A 24911-nucleotide genomic window follows, 5' to 3' on the forward strand; every position below is an offset into this window, starting at 1 on the left:
CCATTACAATAAAAACAAATTCTTTATAACGCCACTATGTAGAAGATAATTCAATGCAAGAGTCACAGCACTGCGGGGGCAAACTAAAACATACACTACAATTGGACAAAACAGGATTGCTTATAGAAGGTGAAGTGAGTCAGTTGTGTTGCAGCAGGATTCTTTGTGTATGAAAATCGAACAGGCCAGCAAGCTTAGACACTTCCCTTTTTGCCCAAAGTGAAAGTTTATTGCAGTGGTTATGAACAAAATATAGAAAATTTTAAAAGGGGGTCGCAAGTTACAATTGGTTGCTAAAATGGATTGCGGTATGAAAAAGTTTGAAAACCACTGCATTAGTAGAAAGAAGTAACTAAACTTCAAAGGTTTTGTTAAATTTTTTATAAGTCATTATACTGTCATAAATATTTACAAAAGTAACTAGAAGGGTTGCTCTCTGATATACTTACATTTTATATATATATTTCATACGATATTTACCAATTTACTATACACATCATTTGATCTACATACATAATTGTTTTTGCAAACAAAAATGAATGGGTCCCCACATGTGTGTTTGTGCGGATTTACGGAAAGCAAATGTTGCGGTTATTTATAGATTCCTGAGAACAAATTATCATTATTGTCACATGAATTAATTGTTCTTCAGTAGTCTATTGCAGTGTAGTCGCCGAACGACCGTTTAAAGATCTTTTGACATGGTTTTTAACAGCATGCAGTCCTTCGTAATTAACAATTACGTTTTCTCCCAATCTGCAATATTTTACGTACTAATTCTTTGCAAAACATGTAGTATTTTACCTTCATGTTAATTAACAACATTTGTTTGAAATGTACAATACCAATATATCGTTTTAATCACTTCTAAGATACAAAACCACCGTTAAAACTGAAAATACACATGCTAACTTCATAAAACCACATAGCATTACTGCGCTGATGTCTAATCATAAAAAAGACTGCCTTGTAAACAGAGATGGGGTCGAATACACGCGTCCTGTATTCGAATACTTTACGAATACCTCCATGACTGTATTCGAATTCATGAATACTTTGGTAATTTTTGAGTGACAGCAATTCGAATGGTATTCGAATAAAACGAGTCAAGTATTTGTATTCATGAATAGTTGACCAAAAAACAACAACGTGTAATTCGAATAACCCCAAGCGTGTATTCGTATTCATGAATACTTCGTACTTTTTGAGAAGTAGCAATTCGAATTAATAGTTCTAGTTATTTGTATTCACGAATTGTTCAGTTGTAGTAAGAAGAAGCAAACAATTCGAATAGCATTCGAATGCACCGATTCGGATATTTGCAGTTGCGGAAAATAAAAGAAATAAAAGCGCCCCAAAACTTAAAAGGTATTCGATCAAAAAGTAACATGGGTTTATGAATTGCAAATTTATTGGTAAAAATGTAAACCAACGAGCTTTGTTTGCCACCTCAGCTTGACTGATTTAAGTCTCTGTTATATAAATTTCACCAAATTTACATGAGATGTTTGCTTCATGAACATGCTACACCTGTCATGCGCTGAGAACAACCCAATGTTGCAAGCTTTGTAACACAATTCCATTTATGTAACGTCACAATTAAACTTCTATGTGTCATTGTTTCGTAACATAATCAAAAACTTGTCAAATCAGGTCACATTTACTGCTAATTTGAATTGTATTCGAATCTATTTGGCAACAATATATAGCAAAATATTCTCGACTACTCCTAGTCTGGAGGTAATCGACAATTCGAATTGTATTCGTAAAAATGTAGTCATGTATTCGATTTTGCGAATTGTTAGGTAGAAACAGGCTGACAACAATTCGAATTGTATTCGTACAAATGTAGTCATGTATTCGATTTTACGAATTGTTACATTGCCAAAGGCCGACAACAATTTGAATTGTATTCGTAAAAAATATCGTGTATTCGAATTTGCAAATTCTTAGGTTGGCAAAAACCTAGAACAATTCGAATTGTATTCGAATAAATTTACTTAAGCTTTTGTATTCATGAATTGTTGGTTCAAAAGATAACATCAACTATTCGAATTGTATTCATGCACTATCGAACGAAAGCCAAAATCATTTGAATACAGCACGAAGGTGACAAAACCACATATAACGGGCTTGCATTTCTGACCTAAGAAACGGGAAAAATCAAAAACGATTATTTCGGGGTTAAAAGGGGTGCTTAATGGTTGAATCCAGAATTTTTTTTAGAATATGCACCAACCAACAAAGCATGAAACTCCTAGATCATTTACTTTAGTCAGTATAGCTATTTCGAAAATTTTACGGTTTGGGGGTCTGTGGGTGAACCTTTGGGTCATTCGGGGTCAAACTTCAGGAGGATCAAGTACGGATAAATAACTAGAATAGTGGTTTTCCTATATATTGGCAGTTTATATATACTACATCATATTTAACGATGTATCACATATACCATTTACTATATTTATAATGGATATATATTTGGCACCTACATTTCATTGGGTCCCTATCTTTTTCCTGGCACTTTATAACATAATTGTTTCTGCAAGCATAATCTAATGGGTCCCCACACATGTACAAATGCGATTTGGTAACAGTAAAAATAGGGCACAATCATTGTTAAACTGAAATAGTGGTTTTCCTATATATTCCATTTTACAGAAACTGTGCCATATTTATGCACCATCCATAATTGTAAGGGATATATATTTGATGGATACATTCAGCATGGTACCAATATTTTTGTGGCCTGTTATAACATTATTCAGGGGTGGGGAACCCTTTAGTACTGCGGGCCGCATGAATTTCACAACGTTTTCGGGCGGGCCAAATATTTTTTTATTTTCAAATTCCGTGTAATAATACCCTAAGCACACAATTTTATGTTTCATCGCTCTAGATTTATGTTTCATCGCTTGCATGTTTGCAACAAACAGGGCATACAGGTTTAAGGATGTTCAAAGTAGAATAATTGTCTTATTATTTTTGATTGTGCAATCATTAATCTTGACAGCGACAAAAGTAGACCAGTTTAATCCATGAAAACATATTTTATTTGAAATGTAAAAAAAGAACCAACCAAAACAAGGAAAACACTGGGAAAAAACTTTGCACACATGCATTGAAACTTAATGCCTCAAAATCCACAAAGCCAGAAGAATTAGCATTAGGTTAAAAATTAACTAGAAGGGTGGCTTTCTGATATACTTCCATTTTATACATTCTATACGATATTTACCAATTTACTATACACATCATTTGATCTACACATATGATTGTTTTTGTAAACAAAAACTAATGGGTCCCCACACCTGTGTTTGTGCGGATTTACGGTAAACAAATGTTGCGGTGACTTTTAGATTTTTGAGGACAAATTTTTAGAAAGCATTAACCCAACAATAAAAATTTTTTGTTCGTATTCTTTTTGCACTATTATTGTCATATAATTACAAAAACATTAAAAAAGAACGAAACAAATACTTTAATTTAATCTCTTGCTTTGACCCAGATATTGTCGTCCAAGGTCGGGTTTCAAACACATTTTTTTCTAGAAAGCTATAACAGTTGTGATACAGACACTTTAAATTAAAAAGCAATTTGCTACAAGTGTACACATAACTTGTTTTTCATTTAACTTTGTTTCGCAAAACCATTGACCTGTAGTAACCTCTCAGGGTGCACACGCCAAACGACTGTTTGACCTATTGACACCGTTTTCAATAGCACGCCGTTCTTACTGTTCAACAACACCGTTTAACCTAATTTATACATGCCTTGAGTGTTGATTCCTAAATTTATTGCAAAAAAACGCTACGTTATGACGAAAGAAAGTTCTGAACTGTGTTAGTAATACCTACTAGTTGACTTTAAGTAACCCGTGGTCATGCGGCGGCCGACCTGACAACGAGCATTTAAAAAAAAAACATTTATCTTGCAAAAATGTCAAGTTTATTTTTTCAACTTTTTTTTGATTAACAAGTTTTGCTTGACAGATACAAAACCGAAGCACGTTTATTAGGTTTAAATCACGTCATAGGTGTGAAACCTTTGCCAAAACTGAAAATATGAGTGATAACTTAATAAAACGAAATAGCATTGCTGTGCAAAACAGCTGATTTCTGATCACCAAAACGCTGTCTCGTAAAACGTCTGTCCGACGTCAAGCTGAGCCCTCCTGCTATCGTAAACCAGTTAGTTACTTTCTTGGGACTTCTGCCTACAGTGTCTTTCTTGACCAAACGAGCGTTAGACACATTTACGTTTTGGGGCTTGTGGGTGAACCGCTGGGTAATTCAGGGTCAAACTTCTGGAGGATCAAGTTTGGATTAATAACTAACATATGTCCAAATTTGAATAAATTTGAAGCACTCTTTCTTTACCAAACGAGCGTTACAAACCAGCGTTAAAAATTTTATGTTTCGGGGGCCTGTGGGTGAACCCCTGGGTCATTCAGGGTCAAACTTCAGGAGGATCAAATTTTGGTTAATAACTAACATCTGACAAAACTTAAACAAATTTGAAGCACTCTTTCTTGACCAAATGCGTTTAACAAACCAGCGCTAGACAGAAAAAAGAACGACGGACAAAAACAATATGTGTCCCCTTCAGGGAAGGGGACCCATAATTACAACGATTTTATTTAGTGATTTGTATTTTATTTAGTGATTTGTAAGCGTAACTATGTTGTAAGCATGCTGAGGTAACTGGGTTTGGTGGTAGAGGACTGACATAGACTCCCAATGTACAAATATATAAGGTTTGTTAACTTGAAACAACTGCAAAAACAGGCACCCTAGCAAATAAATTTGGGACACTGAGTGATTAATTATTTCAATTCCGAATAAACTACCTGCAATTTTGCAATACAAAACATGAACTTTGCAGCGTTAACTCACTCCTTTTTTATCTTTCTATAAGGTTAAGAAATGACCCAAACGTCATATGTCTTCCGTTTTCTTCACTGTTTTTCCGATATTACCAGACAATCCCATCATGCTTTAAATCGCTGCCTAATGCCATGACCGTTAAATGTTTTTTGTTATCAAAGTGGGAAAACAATTAGACGCCGGTAAGACGTTGCAAATCGCATGACATAAACGTAATCACGTGATCAGATGTGTAACAAGTGTTGTTACAAGTGGACCAATCGTTAGATATGCCTCCAGTGCACCACCGTCGTTATAGCGTTGTTATAGCGACTTGGCGTTATGGCGTTGTTATGCACCACCGTCGTTATAGCGACTGGTGACTTGGCCTTATGGCGTTGTAGAGCGTTGGTTAGATGGCGACGAGTCACTTGCCGTCTTTTACAATCGGTACAATTACGTAACTCATGTGTTTACATTTTTACCAACGGCGCGAGCACACTTTTATATCGGTTCCAATTACCCGATATAAACAGCAAAATGGATTTGAATCCAGTTAGATTCGTTTCGATATTCTACTTTGAACATCCCTATACAGGTTTATCAATTTCGAGTTTAACCATACTTTCTGGAACACTCTCGCTCCATTTTACCGATCTGTCTTTTTTCCAAGAATATATTTTAAATAACAATATAAGGATCCACGCCAATAGCTCTAAAATCAATCTAAAACTAACATCACATGGGAAATGATTTGTAACTGCAAAGAGAGGCAATTGAGTGACTGTTACATCACAAATATAGCAGTTTGGCGTCATAATGTGGAATAGGGAGATTACCAGAATTGTCAAAGTCATTTAAAGGAAATATTTGTACATAAACATTTTATTGTTTTTTGTGGTATGTTGTATGATGTACTTTAATAAAATTGTGACGGGGGCCACATGAAAAAGGCAAGCGGCCCGCAGGTTCCCCACCACTGACATAATTGTTTTTGCAAGCAAAAACCAATGGGTCCCCACACCCACATATATTTTGAATTCGCAACAGGATGAGTGGCGCATGCATATGGTAGGTAAGAATTCGGGGTCAATGCAGAGCTCCAGACAACAGAGGTTAGCGTCGATTTTTCACGGTTTCATTTCTGTCAGCGATCATTGTCTCACGGCGTGTGAATGTTGTTAGATAAAGATATGGCACTAATCGTTAAAGGAGGGGCGTGTCGTAAACCGCCATAAGACGCAAAACTGTGGGATACAACAATTGCATAACTAACGTCTTTAAATGATCTACAAACATATCTTAATTGTACAGTGCAAAAAGACTGCCTGATAGTACGTCCAGTTATGCGTGAGGCCAAGATATTCGCTTTTCAGTGGGCAGGTTTGCGCTTTTCATGCCCAATTGGGCTTTTTTCGACATGGAGTTGCGTGTTATTTTCACAAGGTGGGAAATGGATGAGTGCAACTATTTAAACTTTTAACAAACTTTCAACATTTTTTCTCCTTAATAGCCCTTTGTTTGTTAAATTAGGATTTTTAATCCGCACATAGCTTTCCCTGGCACCATTAAGTTTCTACATACCAACAATATGATTGCTTAGCTGGGCTTTTTATGTCCAAAACCTGTTCTGAAACAGTTTTATTAACGCTTTCAGTTTGAGAAGTCATGTTACACAGGTGTAACAAATCGTGCTGCGTTGACGGTCTGCGTCTCAAAACACGAATAAGTTGACCTACATTAACGTTTACAGCGCAATATAACTAACATCGTAACATCTTAATTCCAACCAGTGAGAAAATGGTCAAGTAACGACTGCGTTCATACGTGAAGCAGAGGCATTTTTTCCATGCGCCACTATCGTTAATCACTCCCATTGCGTCAGCTGTGCACTGAGCAAGCAAAAATTTGACAAAAGACAGCATGTAACTAGAAAGGTGGCTTTCTCATATACTTCCATTTTATATATTCTATACGATATTTACCAATTTACTATACACATCATTTGATCTACATATATGATTGTTTTTGCAAGCAAAAACGAATGGGTCCCCACACGCGCGTTTGTGCGGATTTAACGTCCTGGTTACTTTTAGATGCTTAAGAAAACACTTAACCAACTTTAGCAATAACCCAGCTTTAAAAGTTTTGTCTGTATTATTTTTGCATCATTATTGTCATATAATTACAAAAAAACAGTACATAAGAACGAGAAAAATACTTTTAATTTAATCTCATGCTTTGACCTTGATATTGTCGTTCAAGGTCAGTTTTTAACACAATTTTCCACAACTGAAAATGTGCTTGATACTTAATAAAACGACATAGCATAGCTGCGCAAAAACAGCTGATTTCTAATCACCGAAACGACTGTCTCGTAAAACGTCTGTCCGGACGTCAAGCTGAGCAATCCCGCTGTATTCACCCGCCTTAATCGTATACAAGTGAATTACTCCCTTGAGATTTGAGACTTCTATCTGACTGACAGTGTACACATATTATGGGCTGTAAAAGTAACTATTTGGCCGATTAAGGCAAAATTTTAAGTACTGAACGAATAACTTACTGCAAACGATTGTTTAACATTACAGCACATTAGAGCTTGTATTTTTGGCCTAAAACTTATTATTTGGGGGGTTTAAGGGGTAAAATGGGTGAATCCAATAAAAAGTTACAAAATTCTTTAGAATACCTTACATTGCACCAACCAACAAACCATGAAACTCTCAGATTATGTACTTTAGTCAGTACAGCTGTTTTTAATTTTTTTTGGGGGGAGGGGGGAGGAGGCTGTGGGTGAACCACTGGGTCGTTTGGGGTCAAACTTCAGGAGGATCAAATTTGGAACAATAACTAACATCTGTGCAAATTTGAATAAATTTAAAGCACTCTTTCTTGACCAAACACATTTAACAAACCAGCATTAGACAGAAATGAATATTTAGGGGTTTAAGGGGTGAAAATGGGTGAATCGAAAAAAAAGATACTAAATTCTTTGAAATATCTTATATTGCACCAAACAACACAGCATATCACTCAGAGATGCTGTACTTTAGTCAGTACAGCCGTTTTTTAAAAAATACGTTTTGGGGGCCTGCGGGTGAACCGCTGGGTCATTTGGGGTCAAACTTCAGGAGGATCAAATTTGGATTAATAACTAACATTTGTGTAAATTTTATTAAATTTGAAGCACTCTTTCTTGACCAAACGCGTTTAACAAACCAGCGTTAGACAGAAAAAAGAAAAAAAAATACGGACAAAAACAATATGTGTCCCCTTCATAGAAGGGGACCCATAAAAACATATTTGGGGCTGTAAGAGTAATTACTGAGCCGATTGCACTGAAATTTTTAATTTTTAAGTAATTACTGAGCCAACAATGAGCACCCTATCCACAGCTGTTTAAAATTTCAGCAGGTTAAGTCTTGTATTTCTGACCTCATTAACATGTGAACAAACAAACAAATATTTGGGGGTAAAGGGGTGAAAATGGATATATACAACTTCAAGTTACAAAATACTTAAAAAAAAAAACGCTGCAATGTACCAATCAAAAATGTATGAAACTCCAGAATCATCTGGTTTAGCAAGTGTAGCCGTTTTAAAAATTTCACGTTTTGGGGGGCTGTGGGTGAACCGAGGGATCAAACAGGGTCAAATTCACATGGATTTTTGGACCAATATCTATAATGTGTGTAAATTTGAAAAAGTTTGAACCATTCTTTCTTGACCAAAACGTGGGAATGAATCCGTGTTAGACGGGGAAAAAAATATAGACAAAAACAATATGTGTCCCCTTCAGGGAAGGGGACCCATAACTAACACCTGTGTAAATTTCAATAAATTTGAAGCACTTTATCTTAACCAAACAAGCGCTACAAACCAGCATTAGACAGAAAAAAGGAAAAAAATATGGACAAAAACAATATGTATCCCCTTCAGGGAAGGGGACCGACAAGAGCCTACAGTCACACTCCACTAACCTTAAATCGCTTATCTTGCAACACTTTTTTGATGGCAACAACCTCATTTGTGTCACATAGCTTTGCTTGATAAACAACACCAAATGATCCATTGCCTAAAATCAAACAAGGTTTAGCCATTACATTAGAACTATTGAACACCACATACATTAGAACTATTAAACACCACCGATTTTTGAACCTCAATATGCTCATTTCACATTCTCACTGAGCTAACTAGTAAGGTGGCTTTCCCATATATTTCCATTTTGTGCATTCCATATTCTATTTACCGATTTACTATACACACAATTTGAGATACACACATGATTGTTTTTGCAAGCAAAACCTCCGACCAGACATGGGGTCGAATACACGCATCCTGTATTGGAATACTTTACGAATACCTCCATGACTGTATTCGAATTCATGAATACTTTGGTAATTCTTGAGTGACAGCAATTCAAATAGTATTCGAATAACACGAGTCAAGTATTTGTATTCATGTATAGTTGACCAAAATACAACAACATGTAATTTGAATACTATTCGAATAAACCGAAGCATGTATTCGTATTCACGAGTACTTACATAGTTTCTGAGATGTTGCTATTCGAATAGTTTCAGTTATTTGTATTCACGAATTGTTTAATTGTTGTAAGAAGCAATAGATTCTAATGCTCCGATTCAGGTATTTGTAGTTGCGGAAAATAAAGGAAAAAGAACGCCCAAAACTAAAAGAGTATTCGAACAAAAAGTAACGTTTGGGTTTGTGAATTGCAAATTAATTTGTAAAAATGTAAACCAACGAGCTTTGTTTTGCCACATTAGCTTGACTGATTTAAACCTCCGTCATATAAATTTCCCCAAATTTACATATGTTTGCTTCCAAAACACGCTTCACCTGTGATGTGCTGAGAACAACCTAATGTTGCAAGCTTTGTAACACAATAGGATTTATGTAACGTCAAAATCAAAGTTTTGTGTGTCATTGTTTTGTAACATAAACGAAAACTTGCCAAATCAGTTCACATTCACTGCCAAATCGAATTGTATTCAAGTCTATTCGGCAAAAATATGTGCCAACATATTCTTGACTACTACCAGTCTGGAGGTAATCGACAATTCAAATTGTATTTGTAAAAATGTAGTTATGTATTGGATTTTACGAATCTTATGTTGCCAAAGGCTGACAACAATTTGAATTGTATTCGTAAAAAAATATTGTGTATTCGAATTGGCAAATACTTAGGTTGACAAGGACCTACAACAATTTGAATTGTATTTGAAAAGCTTTTGTTTTCGTGAATTGTTGATTCAAAAGTTAACATCAACTAGAAAGGTGGCTTTTTGATATACTTCCATTTTATATATTCTACATGATATTTACCAATTTACTATACACATCATTTAATCTACATACATGACTGTTTTTGCAAAAAAAAAAAATGGTCCCCACATGCGCGTTTGTGCGGATTTACGGTAAATAGGGATGTTCAAAGTAGAATAATTGGGTATTGTAGAATAATTGATGCGAATCTAGAATATCGAATCCAATTCTTATATTATTTTTCACTGAGCAATCATTAATCTTGAAACAACTAAATTAGACCAGTTTAATACATTATAAAACATATTTTTCATTTATAATGTAAAAAAAAAAAAAAAAAAAAAACACTAAAAGAAAAAACTTTGCACAACTGCATTGAAACTAAATGACCCAAAAGCCACTAAGCCAGAAAAATTAGCATAAGGTTAAAAAATAACTTTTACAATTTTATTTAGTGATTATTATTGCCTTTAGTAGAAGTAACTATGTTGTAAGCATGCTGTGGTAATTTAATTTGTTGATGGTAGAGGACTGACATAGACTCCCTAGTGTACTAATATATAACGTTTGTTAACCTAAAACAACTGCAAAAACAGGCACCCTAGCAAAGTCAAAACATTGGGTGATTTTAAATTCCAACTAGAAGGGTGGCTTAGCACATTTTGTTGTTGCATTTACACTATAACCTATTTTAAAACATTCATATATTTCCTATGCTTATTTTATATTGGGTCCCACATTATCCACCGTCTTTTATAACCTTAGTTGTTTCTGCAGGCAGAAACTCATGGGTCCCCACACATGTAAAGTTGAAAATAATGCATTTCAAGAGATAACCATGAGAAAGTCGGGTGTTGTAAGGTAAAACACAGTGATCAGCACTGGGCTTAAATAATAATACTATGAAACCACAATAATTCAATCAATAGTACTACAAAATTTGAGCCCAATCCGCCAATGTTTAAAGGTTTGACCACTAGAGGTGTTTTGAGCAACAACCGTTAATGCTTCTGACTACATAGGGCTGTTAACAACCCCCTAACTGCCATGGCGCAAAAACATCCACCAAGCAACCCACAAACACAAGTAACATACGACTGGTTGCTCTTGTAACAGTATTGGGCCACAGAAATCTTTCGTTTGTGGTGCCCAATAACATACAAATATGTTTTACACTTTGGGGGCTAGTGGGGTGAATGTTGGGGCTACATGGTTGAACACAACAAAAACACCGCTAAATGGCCTATTCTTCAAGCTATCCAAATTTCAGCCCATTCCGACATGTTTAAAAACTCACCCATTTTAAGGGGTTAACAGGGTAAATACTGGGGTTATCAACACAAACAAAGTGGGAAGCACATCTACATAACTTACCATATGTGTAAGTTTCATCCAAATCCATTAAACATTTGATGGCAAAACGAGTCGGACAAACTTTGGGGGGTAAAAAAACATTTTAGGGGGCTAGCGGGGTAAATACTGGGGTTATCAACACAAACAAAGTCGGATGCACATCTACATAACTATATCTACCATATGTGTAAGTTTCACCCGAATCCATTAAACATTTGATGGCAAAACGAGTCGGACAAACGTTTGGGGGTAAAAACATTTTAAGGGGCTAGCGGGGTAAGTACTGGGGTTATCAACACAAACAAAGTGGGATGCACATCTACATAACTATATCTACTATCTGTGCGAATTTCACCCAAATCCATTAAACATTTGATGGAAAAACGAGTCGGACAAACTTTGGGTGAAAAAAAAACAGTTTAGGGGGCTAGCGGGGTAAATAGTGGGGTTATCAACACAAACAAAGTGGGATGCACATCTACATAACTATACCTACCATCTGTGTAAGTTTCATCTAAATTCATTAAACATTTGATGGCAAAACAAGTCGGACAAACTTTGGGGTAAAAGGGGGCTAGCGGGGTAAATACTGGGGTTATCAAGACAAACAAAGTGGGATGAACATCTACATACCTATATCTACCATCTGTGTAAATTTCATCGCAATCCATCAAACATTTCATGGAAAAACGAGTCGGACAAACTTTGGGGAGAAAAAAAAGAAGAAAAAAAAAGAAAAAAACAAAAAACAATTTGAGTAAAATCAAGGGGACCCATAATAATATCCTGTGGACAACCCAAAAACGCCATCATGGACCACCACTGGTCCATGGACCACCATTTGAGAACCACTGACCTAACATATGTGTAAATTTGAATTTATTTGAATTTAGTGTTGCAATTCAACGCATGTTTGTGCGCTTTAACGTGGTAACATTACAAAAAAATGGGACCCACTTGCAGAAATTATGGGGAGGCGGAACAATAAAGACAAAAAAAGGTTGGACGTCACCTTACGTCGCAAATTACTATAGTGTTTAACATTTGTTTTCTCTGTAATTACTATTACAAAAATGCTTTGTTTTCACACAACAAAGCCCACACACTTCTGGCCTAGCCATTACAAAAATCTTTTCATCTGTAATAAAGTCGTTTGTTTCTCTTACAACGTGCCTATTTGACGCAGTGAATAATATGTGACGCATTATTAACTTTAAAGTTTAGTGTACTTCAAATGATGCCCTGAACTGCCAGAAACTTTTGACAAGCTAACCTGTTAATTTTTGAAGGTACCAACCTTTGTGACGTAACAATAAGCGTTGTTGTTTTTTCGGTTGAAACTAGACAGTCGTTGTTCTTGCGTTAATGGCAGTTAGAACAAAGATTGGACTGTATTCTCAAAATTTGGTTCACAAACGCTAAACTTTTTAGCACGTGGTTGTTAACGTAAAATCCGGGGCTGTGGCGTCCCCCTTCTCCCGCAAGCGAGCGTCAACACCTTCGTTTTATTTTTTACCACCCTTTAATGTTCAAATTCCAATACTGCTTGAAGACGTTACACTTGTCATGATTGCAATTAATGCGAATAATTCATGGGTTGTGAAACAATAACCGCGATTGAAATCAATTGTGTATGGGACTTATTGGTTCGTATCAGAATAATTTTCACAAAGCATATAACACATGACTAACGTTGGTCCGATTCTCGGGTATGCAGCATACCCGAGGTTTTCGTCCGGGTATGCCAGGCATAGTTCGGCGCCTATGGTGTTATGTTTATTCTATTATTACATCACAGAAATCTTTCGTTTGTGGTGCGCAGCAACATACAAACTTGTTTACATTTTTGGGGCTACCAGGGTAAATACTGGGGTCATCAAGTCAAACGAAGCAAAAGGCATATCGACATGACCATATCTAGTGTGAAAGCCCAAATTCACCAAAGATTTCATGCCAAAAGTGCATGGACAAACTTCACTGGAGAAAAAAATAACAAAAACATAGTGAAATCAAGATGCACTTTTTTCTTTACCCAAGTACAAACTATGCAAATCTGATTCAATTCAGACATTGTTTGAAGTTTGTCCTATTTAATGTTTTGTTGATAGGAATGAAGGAGTAAATCGTGGCAAATGAAGTAAAACAGAAATATCGACACCAATAAATAACAAATTCTACAAGCTGTCCAAATTCCATTTAAATTCTGACACTGTTTAAAAACTCACCCATTTAAAGGGGGCTGGTGGGGTAAATGTTAAATCTATAGGTTGAAACTTAACAATAGACACCTAAAAACGACGTTAGCTACTAACTGTCCAAATTTTGACCAATTTCGACGTGATTTACGAATTTAACCCATTTAAGGATTAACGGGTATGTGGTGGGGCTACAGGGTTAAACAAAACAATCGACACCTATGGTGCCTATATCCTCAAGGCAGTGGTTCTCAACCTTATACTGAACGCACACCACCGGACAACTTTTCTATAATAACTTGGGTCAGTTGAACAGCAAATCTGGTTGTGGCTTGAATGAAGTATAGCAGAAAGCTACTCACATGCCACCTGGATAGACCTGGCACAATACTAGCGGTACACATACCCACAGGTTGAGAACCACTGCAATAAGGGGACCACAAGTGTTATCAGGGGACTATGAGTGAGCTCTTACTAGTGACACCAATCAGTAAATAAACAATTTCCCACATGATTTACATTTAATCACTTACTGGGTTATTAATAGTTCAGAGGGCGGGAAACTTGGCCCAATGGCCTGGCGCGCCTGACCCATATACAAAACCTGATCGTCCCCGGGAGTATCCTGGGTTCGAATCCCGTGAACGACAAAGGGCAATTTAAAAAAAAATAAGTAGTTCAGAGTCATTGCCTTAAATCAATCATTATAAAATGCAGGAAATTTCTTTATAACTAGAATGGTGGCTTTCTGATATATTTCCATTTTATATATTCTATACAATATTTACCAATTCACTATACACATCATTTGATCTACACATATGATTGTTTTTGTAAACAAAAACTAATGGGTCCCCACACGCGTGTTTGTGCGGATTTACGGTAAACAAATGTTGCGGTGATTTTTAAATTCATAAGAACAAATTTTTAGAAAGCATTAACCCAACAATAAAAAATTTTGTTTGTATTTTTTTTTGCGCTATTATTGTCGTATAATTACAAAAACATTAAAAAAGAACGAAACAAATACTTTCAATTTAATCTCTTGCTTTGACCCAGATATTGTCGTCCAAGGTCGGGTTTTAAACACAATTTTTTTCTAGAAAGCTGTAACAGTTGTGTTACAGACACTTTAAATTAAAAAGCGATTTGCTGCAAGTGTATACATAACAAATTGTTTTTCATTTAACTTTGTTTCGCAAAACGAGTACCATTGACCTGTAGTAACCTTTTAGGGTGCACACACCAAACGACTGTTTGACCTTTTGACACCGTTTTCAATAGCACGCCGTCCTTAGTGTTCAACAACACCGTTTGACCTAATTTATACATGCCTTGAGTATTTGATTAAAAAAAAAAAAACGCTACGTTATGATGAAAGAAAGTTCTGATCTGTGTTAGTAATACCTGCTAATTGACCTTAAGTAACCCGTGGTCATGCAGCGGCCAACCTGACAACGAGCATTTAAAAAAACATTTATCTTGCAAAAAAGTCAAGTTTATTTTTTCATATTTAGTTTGATTAACAAAGTTTTGCTTGACATATACGAAACCGAAGCACGCTTATTAGGTTTAAATCACGTCATATGTGTGAAACCTTTGCCAAAACTGAAAATGTGAGTGATAACTTAATAAAACGAAATAGCATTGCTGTGCAAAAACAGCCGATTTCTAATCACCGAAACGACGTCTAGTAAAACGTCAAGCTGAGCCCTCCCGCTCTGCCCTACTATTCGTAAACGTACTCTCTTGGGACTTCTGCCTACAGTGTCTTTCTTGACCAAACGAGCGTTAGACACCATAGGCGCCGAACACGGGTATGCCGGGTATGCCAGGCATACCCGGACGAAAACCTCGGGTATGCCGCATACCCGAAAATCGGACCATCGTTAGTCATGCGTTATATGCTTTTTGATACGAACAATAAGTACGTTACACAATTGATTTCAATCGCGGTTATTGTTTCACAACCCATGAATTATTCGCATTCATTACAATCATGACAATTGTAACGTCTTCAAGAAGCATTGGAATTTGAACATTAAAGGGTGGTAAAAAATAAAACGAAGGCGTTGGCGTTCGCTTACGGAAGAAGGGGGAACGCCGCTGCCCTGGGTTATACGTTAACAACCACGTGATAAAAAAGTTTAGCGTTTGTGAAGTAAATTTTGAGAATACAATCCAATCTTTGTTCTAACTGCCTTTAACGGAAAGGACAACGACTGTCTAGTTTCAACCGAAAAAACAACAACGCTTATTGTTACGTCACAAAGGTTGGTACTTATAAATTTACCGTGTTAGCTTGTCAAAAGTTTTTGGCAGTTTAGGACATCGTATGAAGTACACTAAACTTCAAAAATAATAAAGCGTCACATATGATTTACTGCGTTAAATAGGCTTCACGTTGTAAACGAAACAAACGACTTTATAACGTAAAAAACGATTTTTGTAATGAATAGGCCAGAAGTGTGTGGGCTTTGTTGAGTGAAAACAAAGCATTTTTGTAATGGTTATTACAGAAAAAATAAATGTAGTAATTCGCGACGTAAGGTGACGTCCGACCTAAATCTTTTTTATCTTTATTATTCCGCCTCCCCGTAATTAGGCAAGTGGGTCCCATTTTTCGTTACCGCGCACAAAAATGCGTTGAATTGCAACACTAGCAGAAGGGCCTGGCAGTGGAGCTATGGTGTGTAAACTTATATACTACAAGCTTTAACGTAGTCTCATCATATGTAGCGACAGGAAATGAATTTGGTATTTCATGACGTCATTTTGTGACGTCATGCATATGGCATACCCGAGAAAAATTAAAAGTCGGCGCCTATGTTAGACACATTTACGTTTCGGGGGCCTGTGGGTGTACCGCTGGGTCATTCGGGGTCAAATTTCTGGAGGATCAAGTTCAGATTAATAACTAACATATGTCCAAATTTGAATAAATTTGAAGCACTCTTTCTTGACCAAATGAGCGTTACAAACGAGCGTTTAAAAATTTTACGTTTTGGGGGTCTGTGGGTGAACCGCTGGGTCATTCGGGGTCAAATTTCACGGGGACCAAACTCGGATTAATAACTAACATCTGTCCAAATTTGAATAAATTTAAAGCACGCTTTCTTGACCAAACCAGCGTTACAAACCAGCGTTAGACAGAAAAAAGAAAAAAAGAAAGAAAAAATACGGACAAAAACAATATGTGTCCCCTTCAGGGAAGGGGACCTATAATTAGAAGTTTTTTGCACCACTGAATTAGTACTCACCTATTACTTTGGTATCTGTGTAGGATATTTCCTGGGGTCGATCGGAGCCATGCCCAGGAGTTGCAACCACAATTGTGATTTTATTCTCTTTATCTCCTAAATTTTTTACATTTAATCTAAAGCCATGAAGGAAACCAAAAATAACATTTCTTGACTTACTGCTGACTTTCATATTTGACAAAGTGGATTTCGGTGCATGTTGTGAAGTGGCAGAATGAGTAATGAGGTTTGTTGGTTTTCGAGACTTTTGCTGCTGAATTTGTTGAGTGCTGGATTTTTTTGATTCAATAAATGATTCACCAAAAAAAGACCGACTGCTCATAATACAAACCCTATCACCCTTTAGACAACAAAAAGTTTTATGAAAATTGCCTCATAGTCTGCATTAACCAACAACATTTTTGTGTACTGAAGTACTGAAACTCCAGACAAAAGGTGAAACATTATCTACATTAACAAAAAAAGTAAAATTGGTCACAGGTTATGTATGGAAAGCAACATAACACCACAATTATAGTATAAAGCGGGGTTCACTAGCACTTTAGCACACCCATTTAGAACTCCTAACTGTTCAGCGCGACCTCAGGTCAAACAGGGTGCTAAAACATTAAACTTGGCTATAAAAAAACAATCATCTATGTAAGTTGCACATATAACTTACATACAGGTCTGTAAGGAATGTATCATTAAATAAAAAAAATAAAATACGATAGATCTAAAGTAATATTGAAGATATTAATCTCTGTAAAAATGCCAACATGTTGAATTAAACTTGTGTAAAAATAGCTATACAGTACATACACACTATACAACAGTGGTTCTTAACCTTTTCCCTTATGACACTACAGATTTTCAACAATAAGTTACATAAAGATGTGAAACTCATCCTTTTGCTGTTTTGCTAGTTGGCACTCAAACATTGTTTTTGATTTTTGCGATGAATCCCCCCCCATCATGGCAGAGTATTACCTGAATATCTCTACTTTATCTCTAAGTACCTTCAAACTTTTGAATGAGTGTGGCAAAACCCTGGGGTTTGATCAAAGCCTAGAACTCACATGATCACAATCAGCAACACTACATTGCAACAGCGTAGCCAAATGACTGTACCCCAAACTTGGATCATTCTGTACACTCATTCCCTGTCCATACTTCAGCGACCCCACTGACCCTATTTCTTGTGTGTGACCCCACACATTGACCAATCAGAATCCACTTGGAGTCATGGCCCCTAACTTGGGTACCGCTGGTCTAAAGCAGGGCTACTCAAACTTTCTTGCTCTGCGACCCCAATTTAAAACAGAAATTTCTACGTGACCCCTTGATGGGTATGATGTAAAAAAATACTTATATTTTATATATATACCATCTAATGGCGTTTAAAAAGCCTAAATTAATTTCTAACTTGATGCACAGATTGACAGTCTTAGTTTTTATGACGTCATAATCAATATTGTGACGCTTGTGGCATCTGCTTTTTTGCATTGTTTGCACACAATAGGCATAAAAAAGGTCTGGCGCATATGGCTACTAGGCTGGTAATACTTTTTAAGTTCCACAAAATGAACACACGGGAATGATGTTTAAACAATAAATGTACGCACGTATACCATTTATTGTGACTGACATAATAACCCATAATGTTTCGCGACCCCAAAATTATATTACGCGACCCCAATTGGGCCCACAGTTTGAGAAGCCCTGGTCTAAAGCATACCACAATAATGATGAAGTGTTTGCCTGTCTATTTTTCAAACCCAAATTGCAAAGCTTTATACAGACTCTAATACACTTTAAAACTGTTCCATAACATTTGTCTTTACATAGTTATACCATTAAAAATATGTATATTCTAAACAGTTTTAAAATCAATAGTTTAATGTAAGAGGTTTGGCATATTGTCAAAATGTTGAATTCTGTGCGGACATTTTGTGACTATAGCTTTAAAATCTACCTGTGCAATCATAGAATTGGCATAACAGATGAAAGTGTGACTTAAAGAAATTATATCATGGACATTATCTTTGGGCATAATTGGTCACAACTAACCAATACTTTTTTAACAAACAAAACTAGAATAGTGGTTTTCCTATATATTGCCAGTTTATATATACTACATCATATTTAATGATGTATCACATATACCATTTACTACATTTATAATGGATATATATTTGGCACCTACATTTCATTGGGTCCCTATCTTTTTCCTGGCACTTTATAACATAATTGTTTCTGCAAGCATAATCTAATATGCACATGCGATTTGGTAACAGTAAAAATAGGGCACAATCATTGTTAGATATTTACCAATTTACTATACACATCATTTGATCTACACATATGAGTGTTTTTGCAAGCAAAAACGAATGGGTCCCCACACGCGCGTTTATGCGGATTTATGGTAAACAAACATCCTAGGTATTTTTAGATTCTTAAGGAAAAACTTAACCAACTTTAGCCTTAACCCAACTTTAAAAGTTTTGTCCATATTATTTTTGCATCATTATTGTCATATAATTACAAAAAACAGTAAATAAGAACAGGAAAAACACTTTCAATTTAATCTCATGCTTTGACTTTGATATTGTCGTTCAAGGTCAGTTTTTAAACACAATTTTCGAAAACTGAAAATGAGCTTGATAACTTAATAAAACGACATAGCATGGCTGCGCAAAAACAGCTGATTTCTAATCACCAACACAACTGTCTCGTAAAACGTCCGTCTTGACATCAAGCTGAGCACTCCCGCTGCATTCACCCGCCTTAATCGTAAACAAGTGAATTACTACTTTGAGAGTTGAGACTTCCATCTGACTGACAGTGTACACATATTATGGACGGTAAAAGTAACTATTTGGCCGATTAAGGCAAATTTTTAAATACTAAACGAATAACCTACTGCAAACAATTGTTTAACATTTCAGCACATTAGCGACTGGTATTTCTGGCCTAAAACTTATTATTTTGGGGTTTAAGGGGTAGACATGGGTGAATCCAATAAAAAGTTACAAAATTCTTTAGAATAGCTTACATTGCATCAACCAACAAAGCATGAAACCCTCAGATTATGTACTTGGGTCAGTACAGCCGTTTTTAATTTTTTTCGTTTTATAATGGATATATATTTGGCATTGGGTCCTTATCTTTTTCCTGGCACTTTATAACATAATTGTTTCTGCAAGCATAATCTAATGGGTCCCCACACATATGCATATGCAATTTGGTAACAGTAAAAATAGGGCACAATCATTGTTAGATATTTACCAGTTTACTATGCACATCATTTGATCTACACATATGATTGTTTTTGCAAGCAAAAACGAATGGGTCCCCACACACGCGTTTGTGCGGATTTATGGTAAACAAACATCCTGGTTATTTTTAGATTCTTAAGGAAAAACTTAACCAACTTAGCCTTAACCCAATTTTGAAAGTTTTGTCTGTATTCTTTTTGCATCATTATTGTCATATAATTACAAAAAAACAGTAAATAAGAACAGGAAAAATACTTTCAATTTAATCTCATGCTTTGACCTTGATATTGTCGTTCAAGGTCAGTTTTTAAACAAAATTTTCCAAAACTGAAAATGAGCTTGATAACTTAATACAACGACATAGCATGGCTGCGCAAAAACAGCTGATTTGTAATCACCAACACGACTGTCTCGTAAAACGTCCGTCCGGACGTCAAGCTGAGCACTCCCGCTGCATTCACCCGCCTTAATCGTAAACGAGTGAATTCTGAGCACTCCCGCTGTATTCACCCGCCTTAATCGCAAACAAGTGAATTACTACCTTGAGATTTGAGACTTCTATCTGACTGACAGTGTACACATGTTATGGACTGTAAAAGTAACTATTTGGCCGATTAAGGCAAATTTTTAAATACTGAACGAATAACCCACTGCAAACAATTGTTTAACATTTCAGCACATTGGGGCTGGTATTTCTGGCCTTACTTATTATTTTGGGGTTTAAGGGGTAGACATGGGTGAATCCAATAAAAAGTTACAAAATTCTTTAGAATAGCTTACATTGCACCAACCAACAAAGCATGAAACCCTCAGATTATGTACTTGGGTCAGTACAGCCGTTTTTAATTTTTTTCGTTTTATAATGGATATATATTTGGCATTGGGTCCTTATCTTTTTCCTGGCACTTTATAACATAATTGTTTCTGCAAGCATAATCTAATGGGTCCCCACACATATGCATATGCAATTTGGTAACAGTAAAAATAGGGCACAATCATTGTTAGATATTTACCAGTTTACTATGCACATCATTTGATCTACACATATGATTGTTTTTGCAAGCAAAAACGAATGGGTCCCCACACACGCGTTTGTGCGGATTTATGGTAAACAAACATCCTGGTTATTTTTAGATTCTTAAGGAAAAACTTAACCAACTTAGCCTTAACCCAATTTTGAAAGTTTTGTCTGTATTCTTTTTGCATCATTATTGTCATATAATTACAAAAAAACAGTAAATAAGAACAGGAAAAATACTTTCAATTTAATCTCATGCTTTGACCTTGATATTGTCGTTCAAGGTCAGTTTTTAAACAAAATTTTCCAAAACTGAAAATGAGCTTGATAACTTAATACAACGACAAAGCATGGCTGCGCAAAAACAGCTGATTTGTAATCACCAACACGACTGTCTCGTAAAACGTCCGTCCGGACGTCAAGCTGAGCACTCCCGCTGCATTCACCCGCCTTAATCGTAAACGAGTGAATTCTGAGCACTCCCGCTGTATTCACCCGCCTTAATCGCAAACAAGTGAATTACTACCTTGAGATTTGAGACTTCTATCTGACTGACAGTGTACACATGTTATGGACTGTAAAAGTAACTATTTGGCCGATTAAGGCAAATTTTTAAATACTGAACGAATAACCCACTGCAAACAATTGTTTAACATTTCAGCACATTGGGGCTGGTATTTCTGGCCTTACTTATTATTTTGGGGTTTAAGGGGTAGACATGGGTGAATCCAATAAAAAGTTACAAAATTCTTTAGAATAGCTTACATTGCACCAACCAACAAAGCATGAAACCCTCAGATTATGTACTTGGGTCAGTACAGCCGTTTTTAATTTTTTTCGTTTTGGAGGCCTGTGGGTGAACCGCTGGGTCGTTTGGGGTCAAACTTCAGGAGGATCAAATTTGGAACAATAACTAACATCTGTGCAAATTTGAATACATTTAAAGAACTCTTTTTTGACCAAACGCACTTAACAAACCAGCGTTAGACAGAAACGAATATTTTGGAGGTTAAGGGGTGAAAATGGGTAAATCTTTTTTAATATAGACAAAAACAATATGTGTCCCCATAATGATCATAAAACACACTTATTACAATTGTTTGAGAAATCCTTAGAGAATGCTGAAAGTAAAACTTCAGAAATCATTGTAAACATGGCAAAAAAACTTCAACTAGTTAAAGGCATGAATCAATATGTCCTGTGATATTCTACTGCCACCTATCAAAGTGGGCAGAATCATTTGAAGGTTATTGGTAGTTCTAAACAACATAAGCTTGTTTTGTACACAACAACATAGAGTCACCTTTTTTATTTAAAGGTTCGTCCTGCCTGTTAATCATAATAGTAGTATTTGGCCAATTAGTCACAAGGTCACATGCTGGTGTTCCAGACCAGTAGATCAAACAATTGTAAGAAATTCAAATCACTAACAAACGTTGTACTTTCAAATCAATAAAGAATTCATGATTAGTGCTATACCAGACAAGGTTTAGGTAATCATGTCTTGTATTGTAAAAACTAGTAGAGCTTGTAATATAATAGTTTTCATTTTTTTGTGGTGCATCTAAAATATACAGGATCGCTTGGTGCACCTTTTTATCACTTGGTGCACCTTGATATTACTTGGTGCATCTTAATATAGCATGGTGCACCTTGATATTACTTGGTGCATCTTAATATAGCATGGTGCACCTTTGTATCGCTTGGTTCACCCTTATATTGCTTGATGCACCTTTATGTCGCTTGGTGCATGTATATTCCACATGGTTCCACACCTTTATTTTAGCCCGTGCAACTTTATATCGCTCAGTGCAACTTTGTTTTGCTTGGTGCACCTGTACAATGCTACACGCACCTTTACCTAGCGATATAAAGGTACGCCAAGTGGCATAATGGTGCACCAAGCTATATAAGGGTGAACCAAGTGATATAAATGTGCACCAAGCGATATAAACGTTCACCAAGCGATAAAAGGTTGAACCAAGCGATATAAATGTGAACCAAGCGATATAAAGGTGCAACAAGCGATATAAATGTGAACCAAGGGATATAAAGGTGCACCAAGTGATATAAAGGTGTGCCAAGCTGTGTTAATAATGCACCAAGCGATCCATGCGATCCTGTATATTTTGGATGCCCCCTTTTTTATACACAGACGCTAAAAAAAACTTAAAACAAACATAGGAGACTGGGGGCTGAAATAATAATACACACTTCCACATTTTCTTAAAAGCTAACATTTCAATTGAATATCTTGTGGGAATAAAAATAGATTAAAAATTTTGATCGTCGGCAGTAATAGTTAGTGATGGGACGATACCAGGTTTTGAAGCGAGTACCGATACCGAGTACGAATACCACATGTATATACCTTCGATACCGAGTACGATTACAGAGTACTTAACTGTAGTGTTGTACTTAGTTGTATATCATTGGCTAATTTATCTGCCATGGTCGGGGTATAGGTGTGCACACACACATGCCGAAAAATGTAATTTCCTCGTGATAGCGAAAAAGATATACGTAAACCGGTGGAACTTTTTTCCAATTTTGTGCTGTCCGAAGCAAATATTGGCATAAAGTTGCCTGTATTCTTATGGTGTAAATCGGCCTTCGGTACTCGCAGGTTGGTATCGAAAACTGAGACAAAATATTTCGATACCGAGTACGAGTATCGATACCACTGAAATCGTTCGATACCATCGATACCGAGTACCAGGTACCCGTCCCATCACCAGTAATAGTACCTTAAAAACTTACACTTTGAAAAAAAGACGCATTATAAAAACACATACTAATGGCTAATACTATCTGGTAAAATTTACCAATTGAAAACATCTACAATTAACTTATATTCCGTGATAAATTGTCTCAGCTACACAGATCCTAGAACAAAGCAAGTTAAGCAACCTCAGTTTTTCTCAGCCATTGTCATTCACTTGCGTCGTTGCAAAGTTATTCAACCGAAACAACGGACCTATTTCTGCAGGGTGATAGATTTTATATCGGTCGGAACAAAAAAGATGCCAAATTATTTAATTTGAAGTTTTAAATTGTTTGTTTTTTTCAGTTTTAAATACTAAAATTATTATTTTTGATTATATAATGTTTTTTTTAAACTTGTGTAAAATAAATTGCTTAAGATTTGAAAAAATATTTTGCAATTTTTAGTTTTTAACGTATTGGTTACATATGTACTGTAACAAATATTGGGTATATGTTTATTGTAACAGTTTTATAAAAAAAACATTGTGACATTATTGCATATTTCATTTTAAATTTGTGCAAATTACACATGGCAGGTATGTAATTATTAGATTTCTTTTAATTTGATTTACCATGACTTCCGTTGTTATAGCAACACGATACAGTTTTTTCAATGAATCCATGTTTGCTCTCTCTCGCTCTCTCTCTGCTTGTTAGTGAGTATGCTTCAAAATTTCGTAGGTTATGTTGGCGACTGCAGTCTCTGCTTCTTAGGCATGGTTGTATAAATGTGGAGAATTAAGAGATTAAGAATCCGATTTTTGCAAATGCTCATGCGAATCGCAATGTCACAGCAGAACTGTTTTCCATCGTGGAGTGAACATATGCTATTGCTATAGTCGGACATTCTGCTATATTATACCTCTTATCCTTCGTTTATTCATTGTATTGTCAGACGTTTGTTGGTT

At 36.0% G+C, this 24911-nt stretch overlaps 1 protein-coding gene across 1 annotated transcript in view; it reads right to left on the reverse strand.

Moving 5' to 3' along the window:
* The window catches only part of LOC145239119 (glycogen synthase kinase-3 beta-like), a 42472-nt gene extending 25150 nt beyond the window's left edge, over window positions 1-17322 (reverse strand). The window contains exons 1-3 of the mRNA XM_080102403.1: window positions 17122-17322; window positions 16963-17058; window positions 8846-8940 (exon numbers count right to left, since the gene is read on the reverse strand). Of these exons, the coding sequence (XP_079958529.1) occupies window positions 8846-8940; window positions 16963-17058; window positions 17122-17284 (354 nt within the window). The 5' untranslated portion in view covers window positions 17285-17322. The remainder of the gene's footprint in view (window positions 1-8845; window positions 8941-16962; window positions 17059-17121) is intronic.
* Window positions 17323-24911: the final 7589 nt, after the last annotated feature.

The sequence above is a fragment of the Phallusia mammillata genome, chromosome 7 (genome assembly GCF_965637545.1).
Source record: "Phallusia mammillata chromosome 7, kaPhaMamm4.hap1.1, whole genome shotgun sequence".
In the NCBI taxonomy this organism is placed as follows: Eukaryota; Metazoa; Chordata; class Ascidiacea; order Phlebobranchia; family Ascidiidae; genus Phallusia; species Phallusia mammillata.